This window comes from Stegastes partitus, unplaced genomic scaffold, assembly GCF_000690725.1.
Source record: "Stegastes partitus isolate 25-593 unplaced genomic scaffold, Stegastes_partitus-1.0.2 Scaffold1166, whole genome shotgun sequence".
NCBI lineage: Eukaryota > Metazoa > Chordata > Actinopteri > Pomacentridae > Stegastes > Stegastes partitus.
In genome coordinates this window covers 33,269-46,999 of record NW_007578897.1, presented here as the reverse complement: position 1 = coordinate 46,999, position 13,731 = coordinate 33,269, and the positions used below count along the sequence as shown (strand labels likewise).

Here is a 13,731-nt window from a genome sequence, read left to right as displayed (position 1 = left end):
TAAGTGCAGTGTTATAACTACACCTCTGATGTTTATAACAAACCAAACCGTTTGAAAATTGGTAGAAAATTCCGCAAGTTATGGTTATTTAAAAAGTACATGCAGCACTACAACACAATGTTTTGGGTGAGCGAGCGTACCGTTTCAAGATGGCCGCCGGTGTGGCTGTATGATTCCATTGGCCGGCAGCGCAGAGAACATCTAGCCTTTATTTTTTTTTTCTATGACTTGAACTACAAACAGTTCCATGTTTGCAAAGAGCATTGTGGGGGTTTAGCTTGCAAAGAGTCCCCATGACAAAGACTTCTGTGACGCTTCATGTCCTCTGGCCATTGGTGGTCCACAACACATGACACAGTAATGGCTCCAAGGTCTTCAAATTGGACTCTCTTCTGTCAAGTTGACCCTGTAGAATGTGTCCATGAAATCCAAACACTGAAGACAAACTGTTAGCAGGTTAGCAACATTTCTATAAAATCAAGTAACCTCTACTCGGCTCTGAGAGCAACTTTCTGCTTTCGTCTTTGCAAGCTTTTACACTGAACAGTCAGACTTTGCTGCAGCCGATTATCTCAAACTGTAGCGATGCAGGCAGCCAACCAATGACTGGAGTCAAAAACAGCTGACGTCATGACACAAATATTATGTAGTGACGCTGAGGAGAAACAATTGTTACAGTGAACAGAAATGTTTCAGAAAAAAGGTTTAAAAACCCTGCATCAGTGTCAAATATTGATGTAGACAGTCATAGTGGTAGCAGCCCCACACCCTGAATAAATGACAATAAAATGCTTCATTAAATAGTAAAATGCTGCTGTTTGCCCTGCAGACAGACATGACATACAAATCTGCATGTTGATCTGCAGCTCATTGATAAAGTCCTGCAAACATCGCAAGACCTGAGGAGGTTTACGAAGCTGTCGGACTGTTCCTTTAATCTGGAGTTTCAGGGGTTTCATGTGGCGACACGCAAATGCAGCACGCATAATGGCAGCAGATTAGTCATCAAGAAATGCTCACGCATGCATACATGATCACACAGCGATGCATGAGAGTGTGTTGGTGTGGAGGTGGAGCTGTGTAATCGAGCGATGCTGTTTGTCCTGCCCTACATCTGCTCAGCTCTTCATCACAGCTCACTGACCCACTCTCTGCCTCTCTGTGGGTTTGTGTTGCCGTGCTGTTGTCACACTGCAACAAGGAAACACAACAAAAGCCCCTGTGAGGTTAAATGTCGGGGTGAAGACTTGGTGTTAGGTCTGGGACGGTTGTGTGAGTGTCCTCAGTAACTGATGTCGGCCAACGGTGCTGCGGAATAAATGGAGCAATTGGCCTGAAGTGTAATTATCAAACCGCTGTCCAGATGACAACAAAAACCAGTGCTAATAGATGAGAACAGACTTCTATAAAACTACAAGTAAACAGACCTTAGTTTGAGGTAATGACCAACTATAAGTCAAGACGCTGAGAGACGTTGAGCCAAAAGGCTTTACAACAGAATAAGATTACTGATATCTGACTAGTTGAAAAGTTTAAATATCAAGGTTAATACCATAAAATATTATTTATTAGAAAAGTTCATCTGACAAAGTACTATTTAAAATATAAATTTACCTGACTAATTAAAAAAAATTAAGATTCACACCAACAAGAGCTAACAGGATCCGTCAGCTGCTTTCAGGAGTCTTTAGGAGCTAATAGAAGCTATCTGGAGCTCAAAGGAGATAAAGGAGCTTTAGATAAAATGAGCTAAGAGGTGCTATCAGGAGCCATTAGGGGCTAGCATGAGCTATCTGTAGCAAACAACAACTAACAGGGCCCAACAGGAAGTACGAGTTCTCCAGCGACTACAAAAAGCCAACACAGTACACAGAAAGAAGAAGAGCACACATCAGTAAGAAGTCGTCCGGTGTTATATTTTACTTTCAAGACGTTTTTTTATTCAAACAAGAAAGAACTGAGCCGGTGAGGTGAGACGAGTCCACCCGCTCAGGTGTTCGACACTTCGGAGTGTTCAATCCACCGTAAAGCCGCAGCTGGAGACTCTCACCTCACCGGCAGCTTAGCTTATTCTAGTCTGCATGTGAAGACGAGCTCTGGATGCTCCAAACAGAAAATCCACCGTGTTTGTTCTGGCGCCATTTACCCACAATGCATTGCTGTATACAGTAATTCAAACAACATCAACATATAGATCTACAGTCAGATAAAGTAAGCAAAGAAAGAACATTGAAAGGAACTTGTTTCCACGTGTTAACGGTGACACGGTCTCATTGTAAACTGAGCGTCGCCTTAAATGTGCATCAACTTCAACGTAAATCCAAATAAACACGTTTTGTTCAACATCTTCTCACCAACGTCACTCACAACACAAAGAATCCGTAACGTGTTTCCGCTCGTTCGGTGTCGGCGCATTCTCCTGCATGCTCTCATGACAAATGTGCAAAAACACCCAAAAACTGTTCAAACATCGTGACACCAGCGACCAACACAAAAAATCCCATAAATCAACGAGAATATTACAAAATGTGACTTTAAACAGTTTGCTGACGTTTATCAGCCGATTTCTGAGCAGCATTAAAACATCGGCAGCTCGTTGTGCACATTTCCACGAAGTCTTAAATAAAACTGCAGGTTTTATAAGAGGGCTGCAGCAAACATTGATTTCATTAGATATTAAAGTTGTAAAAATGTGTAACTGTTTCGATTTTATTGCTGAATAAAACAAGTTATTTTGTGCTAATTCTACTATTAGGAACACAATGATAGAACAAATGGATTCAGCTGATTATGTGCTATAAATATACTGACAAAAATATAAACACAGCATGTAATAGTTTATTAAATTCTCTCTTTTCTTTTTAACATATGTATTTGTTGTTCCAAATGAGTGGACATCATGAAACAACCAAGCATGCGTCCAGTGTTTGTATCATGTAACGCCACCTAACTATGACAGAGTAGGTGAGGTTGTTGATGTTGCTTCTGGAATGTTAAATCATTCTGCTTTATGTAAATCTGACATTAGAACACCTTATTTTACACTTTTTAAAGTATCTCCTGGTAACATACTTGTGGAAAATTGCTCCACTTATCTTGAAGGGTTTGGCGACGTTGGCAGGCATTTTGGCGCACAGGAGTCCCACAGGTGTTGGTAGGACTGGAACGTTTTCAGCTGCTATAGACGGACGGTGCGTATTCTGGTGACACGAGGACACATGTTGTCCTCTTGAGATGTCAAGTGATGGTAGCCAAAGGAGGGATGCCTACAATTTCATCTCGATGTCGCTGGGCTTTAAGATTGCCATGAATGAAATGCAGACTTGTTCTTTGTCCATGGGCCGACCATCGCTCCTCCACTTCCATAAGCCACTCTCCATACAAACGTTGACATCCTCACGGTGCCCCTATCTATGACGCCAAACGGACCATCTGCTCTGTGCAGCTGAAAATAAGATTCAACAGGCCTCCGTTTGGCTGACGCCCAACTGGAGCCGATTACGACATTGTTCTGCTGTTACTTCAAGACCTTGCTGTGGGCAATGAGATCGCAAACCAGCTTCCTTCCTTCCTTTCCAGGCGATTCCTTGCAGTTTGAGCTGATATTCTTTGGTTGTGCACACCTACAGCTTCATTAATGTCTCTGTAGTTGATTGCAGACAATTTCCGAAGATGGACTAGTGATGATTCAGGGTTCTACTGGCGACGTTTTATCTGCAGTTAGCTGTGTCGTACTGTGCTATCTGAAGCTTTCTTACGGTATGCGTCTGCAGGATCCGTCACCTCAGTGCTTCCCATTCACCGTCTTTGTGAGCCCCCCCCCCCTGCAACGCATTCTGGTAACGCAGTGTTGTTCTCTTCTCGTTTGCATAAGATGAGGTCTAGGCTATTTTATGCAAATGAGGAGCATCAAGCATGATCCGACGCCTCTGGAAACCGCTAGTAAACTTTTACACTAAGCAGTAGTGATCCATCTCAGCAACTGCACAGCTTGTCTCTGCCTGAACTGTTTTCAGATACATTTTGCTGAACTGTTCATAGGATAAAAGAGGAGGTTTCCAAAAGAACCGCCACGGTGGTTCGGTTTGAAATCCAGGAACAGACAGGATCCGAGTGAGGCATCGTCCAAATTAGGTGCAGACAATGTTTTCACGGTTGTAGGGAGGGGACTACTGTTAACTCTTGTTCTGGTCCTGTCGTAAAATGCCGTAAGGGGCCATTAGATGACAAATGCTGGCGTTGTGGACATTCAGGTGCCTTGTTACTGCAGCATCCAACAGATCGTTCTAGTCTTCGTCCTGTCATCTGTGGCATTATGTCATTTGAATAAAGCTGGATTTTGTTGTGGCCTTTCTTAGTCACTGCTCAAAGGAGCGTCTAAACTGTCGACTAACTCAGTGGTCGAGAGTTTGTCATCAGTTGAGCAGCTCCGAACCTTTTTGTGAACAATTAGTTAAATCGAATCTTTTTTCTAACCACAGCAATACCAGTAAAACTTTTTCTCTGAGTCAGAAAGGGCGACCATCTGCATGCTGCGTTTATATTTTTGTCCAGTGCATTTCTTGCGTTTCTGTAATGAACTCCTGTTAAAGCTGGATCAGTGACACAACTGCAGCTTCATCTTTAACCGGCTGACACATGGAGCCACATGTCAGCGGAGGAAAGACAATGATTTCAACGTAATGTAAACTTTGAACTACATCAAGAGAAAGTTATCCATCAATGAAACATGTTTCATCACCTACTTTTGTTCTCGACATGTGAATTCATTTATGTCTATGTGACGTGTCGATTTCAAAATGAACAAACATAAACGAACGTACGCATTTTGCTGTCGGCTCCTCAGCAACGTGTTGAATTTGTTATTCGTGTTTACGATGCATAAATTTCACCACCTGCTTTATGCCGGCAACAAATGTCATTCTGTGTCCACAAAAAGTCGCTATGTAGTACATAAAGTCGCGTGTATGTCAGTTTGTAAACTTGATCACATATATCTGAGACCGGGGCTGCACAATTAATCAAATATTAATCACAAGTTTGGCTTTTCACAAGTAAGTTCTAATGCTCGTAGAAAACTTTTCACGTAGATAAAACCGCTCCGCTTCAGGTAAATCCTTCTAAAGTCATATCTGGTCACACATCTGTCTGACGTGCTGCAGTAACTGAGTGGAGCGTATCGATAAGCAGATGTTCAGAAAGTGATGCATTTTGGGTACAATTCTATTTATATTTTTATGTGATGAATTTAGATGAAGATTATTTTGATACCTTGAAGCAGGAGTTTAGCACAACATGAAGTGAAAGCAGCGCTCTGTTTATTCAGAAGTGAAAGTGCAATAAAAGTATTTTGTCCCAAGCATCTATGAGTAATTGTGATAAATAATCATGATCCCGATTATTGATCAATATAATCGTGCAGCCCTCACTGAGACTTTGTCTGCAAGATGTGGTTTAATCAGCTACTTGTGTCTCATACGTTTGACCTCGTGTTCATGTAACTGTATGTTTATATATTTAATTGACATTTGCTGGTATTAATTCTATATAAAAAAAAAAAAACATTTTAAGGGTTACGCATCACAAAAAAATTATTTCTATTAGGATTTTTTAAAAATCCAGTGCATTGTTGGTGGATGTTTAAATATCCAGCATCTGTTCGGTAGAAACTGTGCAAATTAAACCTTCATGATTGCAGTTTTGTGCTAACATGCTTCTTCAAAGTTTTACCGAAGTCGAGTTAATGCAAAGAAAACAAAAGCAGTCCATAGTGCACAGAGAGTCTTGTTTCACCCACAACAAGTAAAAACTTTCGCTGAGTTCATTATTGCTTCTTCCGTCTTCATGGTGATCAACATTAAACTCCCTGATTTTGGCTGAAGCTTCACAAAACTCACTGCAAAAATCCTTTGAGGTTAAAAATACCACCAGTGAGCTGGACGGACGTTTTACACGCAAGGCTACAACTAAAGCAGGGACGGACGGTCACACGAGAAGACTTAAATACAGATCAGCAGATAAATCAGTGAGGATATTAGAAGTCCGTCTGAATCAAAAAGAAGAAACTCACAGCAAACTCCCCCCTCAGTAGGAAACATAGTGCTCTTCAGTGACCGCGTGTTTGTGTCGTATTCAAAAAGTTTTCTCCGTATAAACGTTGACATCTTCACATGAAAAAATCTTTCAAAGCTTCATCCAAAAACGCGTCTTTGACACCAACAGAGAGGCGATTCGCTTCACTTTCAGCAGAAAGAGGAAAACGTGCAGCACCGTTAGAGAAGGTGAAGGGAGGCCTCTCCATTAAAACTGTGTTTGCTCTGATTAAATGTGGCTCAGCTGGCACTCAGGGAGACTCTGTGGATAAAAGGGCAGCAGGAGTGAGAGGGCGTCTGGCTGTAGTGCACTGTGGAGGATTAAAGTCATTAAACCTCCTGGGAAGAACTGTATCACTGCTTTCAATGTAATCCAGGCTGGCTGCAGTGCTCACCGTCACCGGATTAAAAGATGGAAATCAGTTCAGAAGTAGAATTAAAAAGTCCCAAATTTAACAAACCCGTCTCTGTAAGCATGCTGCAAAACGCTGCTACTTCCGCTGAGGAAATTCAAAAATGAATAAATATCTGTAAGAAAAAAAATCCCCGTCAAGGCGTCTCTGATTCGTCGTCATCCTCCGGTGATGTCGGCGAGGTGGGCGTGTCGTCCTCCTCCGCTGCCGAGGTCGCAGCTGGCAGTCCGGCCGCTGCAGCAGACGACGTCATCTTCTCGTAGGTTCGCCTTCGCTGTCGCCGCAGCGTCTGACTCTGCAGCTCCTTCACCTCCTGCAGCACCTCCTGCGCCTCCTTCCAGGATGACACGGCCTCCTCCAGCAGGCGCTCGGCCTCGGCTCGCGTCCTCTCCACCTCCTCGTCCTCCTCTGACAGCTGGGTGGTGGGTAGCGGCGGGGACAGGCGGTGTTTGTCGGGGGTTTTGGGTTGCGAGGACTCGAAGGATCCGGACGGACTCGTGGAGTTCTGGCTCTGACAGGGAGACTCCTTCCTGCTGCCTGGACGAGGGGAGTCGGCTTCGCTGCCTCGCGGTGAATCGGATCCTTTGACCTGAGGGGAGTCGGCGCCTCTGACGGACGGCGGAGACTCGGGCGACTTCTGCACCGGAGAGTCTTCCAGCTTGTTGGAGGAGACGCTGGACGACGCCTTCAGTTTGGGAGCGTCTGAACTCTTGGATCGAGGAGAGTCGGCCAGTCGAGGCGAATCCTTCAGTCGAGGAGAGTCGCTGCCTTTAGCGGCGGGAGAATGAGATCCTTTGGAGCGAGGAGAGTCGGTCCCTTTGGAGCGATTCTTCTTGGCTTTGGACCGAGGAGACTCTCGACCTCTGAGGCGAGGAGAGTCTTTACCTCGGAGTCGAGGGGAGTCGCTGCTTCTGCTCCTCGAAGATCCTGAAGACCTGCTGAGGACGACAAGGATCAGTTAAACACAGAGTTCAGCTTCACAGGGAAACCTGTAAAATCCAGCTTGTTAACTTGTTCTACAGAACTCTCACCTTTCAGGGTTTCCTTCTCTACAAACATCCTTGAAACCACACAACAGTCTTACCGATGGTGACGTACTTTGAAATAAAAAAAGCTGCAGATATTCAAGGCCTCAACATCGTTAGTCTGATGATCTAAGAGACTCAACCACAGAACTTTAACTCCCTGAAAAACATCAATAAAACCAGAAGTCTTTGTGGACGGCGCGTCTGAGAATGCGCTGCTGTCTACATGTGCGATTTATTACATCAAGTCCTCAGAGACACCAGAAGAATCTCCCCTGACAACTTTGTACTAACTTGTTTCTTTATGCATTTTCTTGAACTGAAACCCTTTAATCCTGTAGAGAACGCAGCAGTTTGACACCAACCACTGCAGTGAACATCTGGTTTATAGTTCAAGCACACGATGTTCATCCGCTGAACCCTAAAACCCGCCAGCAGGTCTGAAAGGCTTCATGTCTTTTAAAAGAAACACAATTTATCCTGAAGAAACTGTAAAGACAGAAAAAATCAGAACCATTCTTAAACTAATCATCTGTCTTGTTCTGTTCAATCAGGAAAACTTTACCGAATTAAGCTTCAAATTGCACTTTTTCTACCAACCAAAGAAAAGAGAGCTGGAGGAATAACATGCTTCATACTATGCAATTTTATAATTCTACTAATAAAGTTAGTAAATAAATAAAAACATGCAGACCTTAAGAAATAGCAATTAATTTATTTAGTTTCATGAAATATGCTTCTGTATTTCCACCAGGCAGACCTGTGGACGCGGGTCTGACGCCTCTTACATCGTTTATATGGAGCACTTTTATTTTATTTTACCATTTTATTGGAATTATTTTACTTGGCTTTACTCATTGTAACTCTCAGTTTATTTGTTTTAACCTTGTATTGAAGTTTCTGTAGATTTCCTCTTTGAAGGTATTTTGTGATCCAACACATTAAAGAAAACTTTTTTTCTTTTTAATCCACAGATTATTTTTCTGCATTTCTGAAATATGATAAAATATAAAAACGAAGATTACAAAAAACAGTGAATTTACACGTCTAATGTAACCCTCTGCCCCCCCATTTTTTAAATATAAAAATTCACAAATTTATTTTAATTTCACAAATATTTCCTTTTATTTAATAGATGAAACAGTTGAATTCAATGAATTACTGCTGTGAAGAAATTTTTGGAAGTTTGATACAATTAGTGACAAATAACCAAAAAAAATAAATGTTGGTTGTGGAATTTATTTATTTATTTTACATTATTGTTTTTAAATGGGAGATTTTTTTGTATAATTACAGAAGTTTTTACAACAAACATGTTGAATTAATCAGCGTTTTTATCTAAAAGCACTGGTGACGAGTTAAAATACAGGTTTTATTGTTATATATAATTTATTAATATATTTATCTGTCCATCTATCTTTATCATTACATGTACATTATGATGTATTTTAGGTAATTTAATAGTTTTTACATGTGATTATCCTTCATTAAGCATTTAAAGCCATAAAAACACACATGACCACATGTAGAGAATGTGTTTTAATTGTGGAAACTTTCTGTCTTTTTGATATTTTTTTATCATTTGACAGTAGAGCTGCCCAAATATAATTTTTAAAAAAACATTTCTCTAACAGTGTAAGTATGAGTGCGACCAACCTGGAGTGAGGAGAGTCGGAGCCCCTGAGGTGATGGAGTCGAGGGGAGTCGATGCCCTTCAGGTACGGTGAGCTGCCTCCTCGCTCCCTCTCTGCTTTGGCCTTCTGCAGCTCCTGTCGATCACAACGTCACATCTTAACCTCCACCTTCTTTAAAGTACACATTGTTATCTCTGCACACACATGATGGATAAAGTGAGTGGATGCAGCAGTCGGACCTGCAGCCTCATCTCCTCCAGCAGCTCCTGAGCTCTCTGCATCCTCTGGGCGATGAGGCTCTGCAGCTGACCGACCGGCTGGGACGAAGCTCCGCCTCCCGCCTCCTCCTCGGTCGGACAGCGCTTCAGAGCCGAGCGCAACTCCGACCGGATCAACACCGGCCTGGAGGGAGGGACGAGGAAGAGGCCGCAGAAGAATGACAAAGCGCAGACAGTAAGGTCAAAGGAACACAAAGGGGCTTTTTAAAGGTGCTGGTTGGGTTTTTGCTCAGGTTATGGAGCTGTTTCTGTTTTCTGTGTTTCAGTACCTGGAGGAGAGAACTTCATCCATGGAGGCGCAGCGGCTGCGACCCTGCATGCTGAACCTCTTCCCCGGCTGCGGCGTCCGAGATTGAGCCTGGAGGACCTGAGAGCAAAGACTCAGTTCAGGTTTGTTAGTTCATTTACTGGTTCGATCCTCTGAACCCCAGAAACCCTCCACAGGTGTGAAAGGCGTGTTTCATTTTTAAAAGTCACCAAAATTTACACTATTCATCAGAAACGATTAAAACAAACTCAACTACTCATCTGAGACGTGCCGTTTTATAGCAAAAAACAAAGAAATCTAAGCTTGAATTTGTATTTCGGCTGTAACTGGGGATCAACCGATTATCAGCCTAACACATTATTGAGTTCAAAATGTGGGATTTTTAGATGACCAGTATTGTTAGTTTTTATTGACCAGGTATTGCAAAATATATGGAATGTGCCACTTTGGCTCTGATGCAGCCGGCTTTTTCCCTCTCTGGTCTCCAGCAATGTCCCACCCACAGCTCTATCTGATTGGCTCTTGCACAGCAGGAGCAGCAGCCAATCACTGGAAGCTATTGTTTACACAGAGAGACAGAGAGCACATCTGCAGAGCGGTGAATTAGCAGAAATTACCATTTTTTGGGAAAGTCACTCGTTTCATTTGCAGTGTGTTACACCATAAATACATGGAGAGCGAATTAGAACAAAGGATGTGAACATGAGAGCGAACTGACTGCTGATCTATGAGGATGGAGAAGCCTCACCTGCACCTGCTGCGTCTTGTGGACCTTGGAGGCCTCCAGATGGGACTGCTTCCCCCAGGATCGCTCGCTCCCCCGGGGCAGACTGCCCGTCTTCACCTTGGGCTCCTTGGAGGTCACCCTGAGCTTCGACACGTCGGTCCCGGCTCGCTGTCGGCCTCCGACCCCCCGACACCCGGCGTCCGTCTGCAGGTCGACCCGGAAGCTGTTCTCCCAGGACTCCTGCGAGTCGGCGTCGTAGTCGGGGCAGAAGCCGTCCTCCTCGGCCACCAGGTCGAGGGTCAGCATGCCGTGAGAGGAGGTGGACGCCTGAGGAGACGGATCAGCGGCAATTTTACTAAAGATAACGTTGATTCAGAACGACAGAAAGACAGGATATGGTTTCCTCTTTACCACGGCCATCAGGTGTCCTCTGGTCGGCAGCCGGCGGCCGTGAGGGATCTTAGCTCGGTCTCTGGTGGGATGAACCAGCGTGCTGTCCTCCTCAATGGTCACCTGGACGGAAACACATGAACTGACTGTTGAATTTTATAACAGAATTCATTGAATCTAATGTAGACTGTCCAGTTTGTGAACAACCACAAGTTTTCCTTCAACCACACTCATCATTTTTCTAAAAGTTTACCACAAACACAAAAAGGCCACACCTCATCTAACACTCTGTTCTTGGCCTTGATGATGGCCACATTGAGGGCGTTGACCCATGACTCCTTTTCCTCGGGACTCACCGCCAGGAACACGAGGTTGGGAACCTGCGAAGAAACACATTTTTACCACACTGGATGTCTTATTAAACGTACTTTGCAATGATTTGAAAGGAAACCGCAGAGAAGAGTGAAGCCGACATCACTGATCACCGTCCTCCACCAAGGAAGATTTTCAGCTCAGCAGCGTTTAGCAGCATCACATCCCAAAAACACAAAAGAAGTTTCGTCCAGTTTACAAAAAGTGTGTACGCCAAAACCAGAAACACATCAAACATGTTTAACTTTCTCTTTGAGAGCGTTAGCCTCCTTGCTGATCAAGACATGTGTGCCGTTTATAACTTCAATGCCTGACGTTTAGATGTTGCTCAAAAAACTCTCAGTTTCTAACGTGAAACCATCAGTCGTGTTCATCATCAGGGCTGTCGCTCCATTTTAATATCCAAATATCATTTCCTCTCGAGAATCTGAATATTTTTCTTATTTGCATCAATGCATTTACATCTACAAGTGTTATTCGTGCAATAACAGAACTGATCTACTCACTAACGAAAAAAAAAAAAAAGCCAACAGACTGTCAACCTAATAATGGAAAAGACACAGTTCTCTATAATTCTGAGTCTATTAGTTACTATGGAGCCTTTATTTAGGTCAGTTCAGAGATATGTAGGTTTTGGGGGCTTTTAGGAATTTCAGTGTTTCCTGACCGTCATTTAAATGCAAATAATATTAATTTGAGAAAAAAACAGAAATCAGACAGTGTCGTGGATCTGAGTTACAGGCCTTTATGTTCTGTGTTTCATTACTGTGCTTTGGTTCATCACAGAGCTTCACTTTCTTCTTTGAATTTATTTGAAACTTTGCTTCATCCAAATTACCAAAAATCACAGAAAATAAAACAACATACAAACGAGAACCTTAGTGGTTTGTGGCTGTTTAGACAGTTTGAGTCAAGAATTTAGTTTTTCAGTTTTAAATAAATTTAGAAAATTCCATCCACATTCACTGAACAATGATTCAAGGATTCAAGGCCTTCATTGGTCACAAACAGTTATACATGGTACAACGTGCAATGACATGCGTTGTGTACCTGTTCCACACCGAAGCAATATTAAAAAGATGAATAAGAACAAAGAAGAAAACACACAAGAAATATATGAAAAGTATGAGCATATGTGCGCCAAAAATAAAACTCACAACAAACCTTTAACGCAGAAAGAAATCAGGAGGCAGTGTTTAGGTAAAAGCTCTATGTGACACTTTGAAACTAAAAACAGAGCAAACATTTGAGTTAATACCACAGAAAGTTCAAGCATCTTAAACTGAAAATCCTCTACGAACGCTCTTTGGTCTTTGGTTTCCGACTGAAGAAATAATCTCCGTTTCTACAGCTGTGATCTGTGAGATACGACCTGACATCAATTTATCCTGAGTTGAGCTTTTAATTTTTGCTGAAGTGATTTAGTCTGTGTTCTCAAATCATTATTTAGTCACATGAATATGCTTTTCTGCTGACTGTGTGCTCTCGCGTTATTTACAGCTTTTAGTTCGGTGTTATTTTCACTTCAGAAACTTAAATTCAGTTCTGAATATCCACTGCATGCTGATGTTAACTCCGTGTTTTTAGTCTGACAGTTATTTTGCTGAAAACAGAGCGACTTTCCCTGCAGCAGGTTTCGATACTAACGAACAGCTGCTGACTGTCACGATTCATTCCCATCATCTCTGACAGCCGGCGCTCTGCAGTTCAAACTCTGCATCTTCTACGAACTCTGCTTCGTTTCCGAGCCGAGCAGAGAGCGAGAGGGCGAGCGAGGTAGACGGACATGTGAAAGTGTTTCAGGGATTACTGCTGTAACTCGTCCTCTGACGGACTAATGGGATTCTGCAGATTAAACCTTTTCAGAGGAGGGAGAAAAAAAAAACACAAGGCTCAGCCAATCAGGGCAGCCGGGGCAGAGTGGGGAGGAGGGGGGAGTCATACAAAATCCTATCAACCAATCCTGAGGAAGGTGGAGGAGGAGTTCCACCAATGAGGCGGCAGCGTGAGTCAAGCAGGACGATGTAATCTCTGAGCGCAGAGGACGGAGGAGACGAATAAAGACACTCAGAGGACGGACGGAGTTCAGTTTCACATCTGGACTAACTGCCGCGAACGCAGCGAGAAAGAACTGACAGTAAAACACAACAACGACAACACCAGGGTCTGACAGCGGCACCTTCATAATCGTTTTATAGACCAAGATGGGACCAGTGAAAATCTGAGGATGTCACACAAAAAAACAAAAGTCATATCTGAATTTTAGAAATTCTTCATTCTGTTGGAGCTGTTTGAAAACTACCAAAGTTAACAAATGACCTACTTTAGTTTCTTATTATACTGTTCATGCTACGAATCATCTGATGTTTGTGGACTAATAAGGGTAGAGTTAGTGTTTCTGATAGTCAGGTGACCATAGTTTATGGTAACTCAGGAGAAAAGAGGCTGCAGAGTATTAGAGGAGGACCATTTTTATTTTCTTTGCATCCAGAGTTTATTTCAATATTCGACATTCTGCTCATCAAACTACAG

At 42.8% G+C, this 13,731-nt stretch overlaps 1 protein-coding gene across 1 annotated transcript in view; it reads right to left on the bottom strand.

Moving 5' to 3' along the window:
- Positions 1 to 6,641: 6,641 nt before the first annotated feature.
- Positions 6,642 to 13,731, bottom strand: part of LOC103368511 (pleckstrin homology domain-containing family O member 1-A-like) — a 25,158-nt gene continuing 18,068 nt past the window's right edge. The window contains exons 4-10 of the mRNA XM_008296914.1: positions 11,103 to 11,207; positions 10,849 to 10,950; positions 10,459 to 10,764; positions 9,712 to 9,809; positions 9,404 to 9,566; positions 9,187 to 9,299; positions 6,642 to 7,443 (exon numbers count right to left, since the gene is read on the bottom strand). Coding sequence (XP_008295136.1) covers positions 6,642 to 7,443; positions 9,187 to 9,299; positions 9,404 to 9,566; positions 9,712 to 9,809; positions 10,459 to 10,764; positions 10,849 to 10,950; positions 11,103 to 11,207 — 1,689 coding nt within the window. The remainder of the gene's footprint in view (positions 7,444 to 9,186; positions 9,300 to 9,403; positions 9,567 to 9,711; positions 9,810 to 10,458; positions 10,765 to 10,848; positions 10,951 to 11,102; positions 11,208 to 13,731) is intronic.